At 36.6% G+C, this 2,069-nt stretch overlaps 1 protein-coding gene across 1 annotated transcript; it reads right to left on the bottom strand.

Annotated features, from left to right (window-relative positions):
- Positions 1-342: 342 nt before the first annotated feature.
- Positions 343-1,545, bottom strand: LOC145823187 (uncharacterized). Its single transcript, XM_082922589.1, has 2 exons — positions 1,464-1,545; positions 343-984 (listed from the first exon to the last, which is right to left on the bottom strand). Exons 1-2 carry the CDS (start codon positions 1,531-1,533, stop codon positions 509-511), a joined length of 546 nt encoding a protein of 181 aa, XP_082778715.1. The 5' UTR covers positions 1,534-1,545; the 3' UTR covers positions 343-508.
- Between the last annotated feature and the right edge of the window lie 524 nt (positions 1,546-2,069).

Below are 2,069 nucleotides of genomic sequence, written 5' to 3'. Positions count from 1 at the left end.
TTTTTTAATAATTTCCATTTCTTTTTCAAAGTTTTCCGAATTAGGTTTTTACCCAATTATTTTTGTCCAATTAACTTTTTCATTCAATTATTTTTTTAATTAAATTTTGGTCAATTATAATGTGTGTCATCCCATTGTCATAAGTAACGAAAATAAATATAAAAAATATTTGAAAAAAATTAAGCAACCTAATTGCTAACCAATTATAATTGATTGCTATGAAAATATAAAAATATAACCAACCTAATCGTAAACGTTACCAAAAATATAAAATGATAAACATGACCCAATAAACCAAAAAAAATTAAGTAATAATCAAACCGTAATTGGTAAGCATCCTGAAATCATAACCAACCTATAATCATAACGAAGTCAGTATTCGATAGTTGTACAAAAACAGTGACATACATGGTCATACATAATTGCTAACCAATTATGTACGTAAATAAATGTCTCCAATTAATTTCAACACAACATAGTGATGACATGCATCACATAACATGTCCACCTAACTAGCATTTCGCCAAATTGCAACCAACTCTGCCCTGATACGCGCCCGCAACTGCGCCATCTCAACATCATCATCTCCAGGCATCATCGCATCATCAAGGGCAGCCAAATCGTCGCGGTCACGCATGTCCGGATATCGATACTCGGCCGCATTGGTAACAGCAACAATAATCTTATCGTCCACACTATTTCTGCGTATGAAATTATGCAAAGCCATGGACGCTGCAACCAATGGCACCTGCACTTTACGAAAATCAAATCGAGGCATGTCTTTTAGAAATCTCCACCTCATCTTCCATGCGCCAAATGTACGCTCAATCACGCTTTGCAAAGATGAGTGAGCGCGGTTGAACAATTCATCACGGTTCCGTGGATTGTGCCTTTGAAATTCCGGTTGGTGGTATCTGTTGCCTTTGTATGGTGCCAGAAAGCCCTTCTTATTGCTGTATCCACTATCCACAAGGTAATAGCGACCTGTGAAAGTGCACATGTAAATGACATAATACTCGTCATCAATGTTCACATGAAAGGGCACTTCTTCCGTACATTTTTCTTTTATTTCCCCATAACCAACAATAAGAACATAACAATACTAGTTTATCATGGACATTGTAAAATCTGTCATATATAAATTACCACATGGTCAGTGGTTCATCAAATTTTGTTTTTCATTACAATGGTAACATAAATCAAATTTATAATGGAAATACAGTGATAGCAAATAAATTGATACATTTTGACATATATATTACTGAGGTTAATTATATTTGCATTTAATGATAGAAATTACCTTTATGTTGAGCTTGTTCGATACATATTTTCTTGTTTTGCAAAAAAAATTCCCGGTCATGCATTGAATTCTAAATAGATCTTTACATCGTTATTTACATACAGATGTTTACCAAAAAAGAACTATGCTACAACAATTGTATTGTGGATTCAGATGTACGTACCATCAGTTGCAGTTGGAAAATTGTATTGTGGATCCTCCGTTACGTTGCTTAAAACCCGGCTGTCGTGCATGCTGCCCTCCCACCCGCACGACACAAACACAAAGCACATATTGAAATCACATACCGCCAAAATATTCTGGGTGTAACAACCCTTTCGGCTAAAATATGGGGCTGCTTCTGACTCCTTATGCATGCCGGTACATGTGTCCCATCCAATGCACCTAAGCAATCCTATATATGAATCGAAAAAATTGCAATTACCAAAAAAATTACCGACCATGTTTTTTCAAATAATTTTGAATAACGTCACAAATCGTTTCCCACACATTGAATGGCAAATATTGTCGTAGAGATTGCAAAATAGGATCCCTGTGCGTCTGGAAATTAGCAGGGGGCCTGCAGTGAACGACCGTGAATTTTTTCATTGCTTTCAAGACGGTATGAAAATGCCGTGAAATAGTTTCACCGGAATGTTGGAAGCGTTCTTGTAACTCCCGGTTTGGCAAGTTTTTTAGCACATGAATAAATATTGCAACACTCTCCTCGACTTCCAAGCCGTGCGGCCGCTCCGGTACACGCAACCCAAAGTCATTTACCAACGTTGTA

This window comes from Camellia sinensis, chromosome 4 (assembly GCF_055761805.1).
Source record: "Camellia sinensis isolate YWXY chromosome 4, ASM5576180v1, whole genome shotgun sequence".
Lineage (NCBI taxonomy): Eukaryota > Viridiplantae > Streptophyta > Magnoliopsida > Ericales > Theaceae > Camellia > Camellia sinensis.
Note: the sequence above shows the minus strand (reverse complement) of the source record. Positions and strands in the feature narration are given on the sequence as shown.

Coding starts and splice junctions, on each gene's coding strand:
- LOC145823187 (XM_082922589.1), bottom strand. CDS start 1,533: ATGCACGACAGCCGGGTTTTAAGCAACGTAACGGAGGATCCACAATAC. Junction 985..1,463: donor TTTTCCAACTGCAACTGATG/GTACGTACATCT, acceptor GCACTTTCACAG/GTCGCTATTACCTTGTGGAT.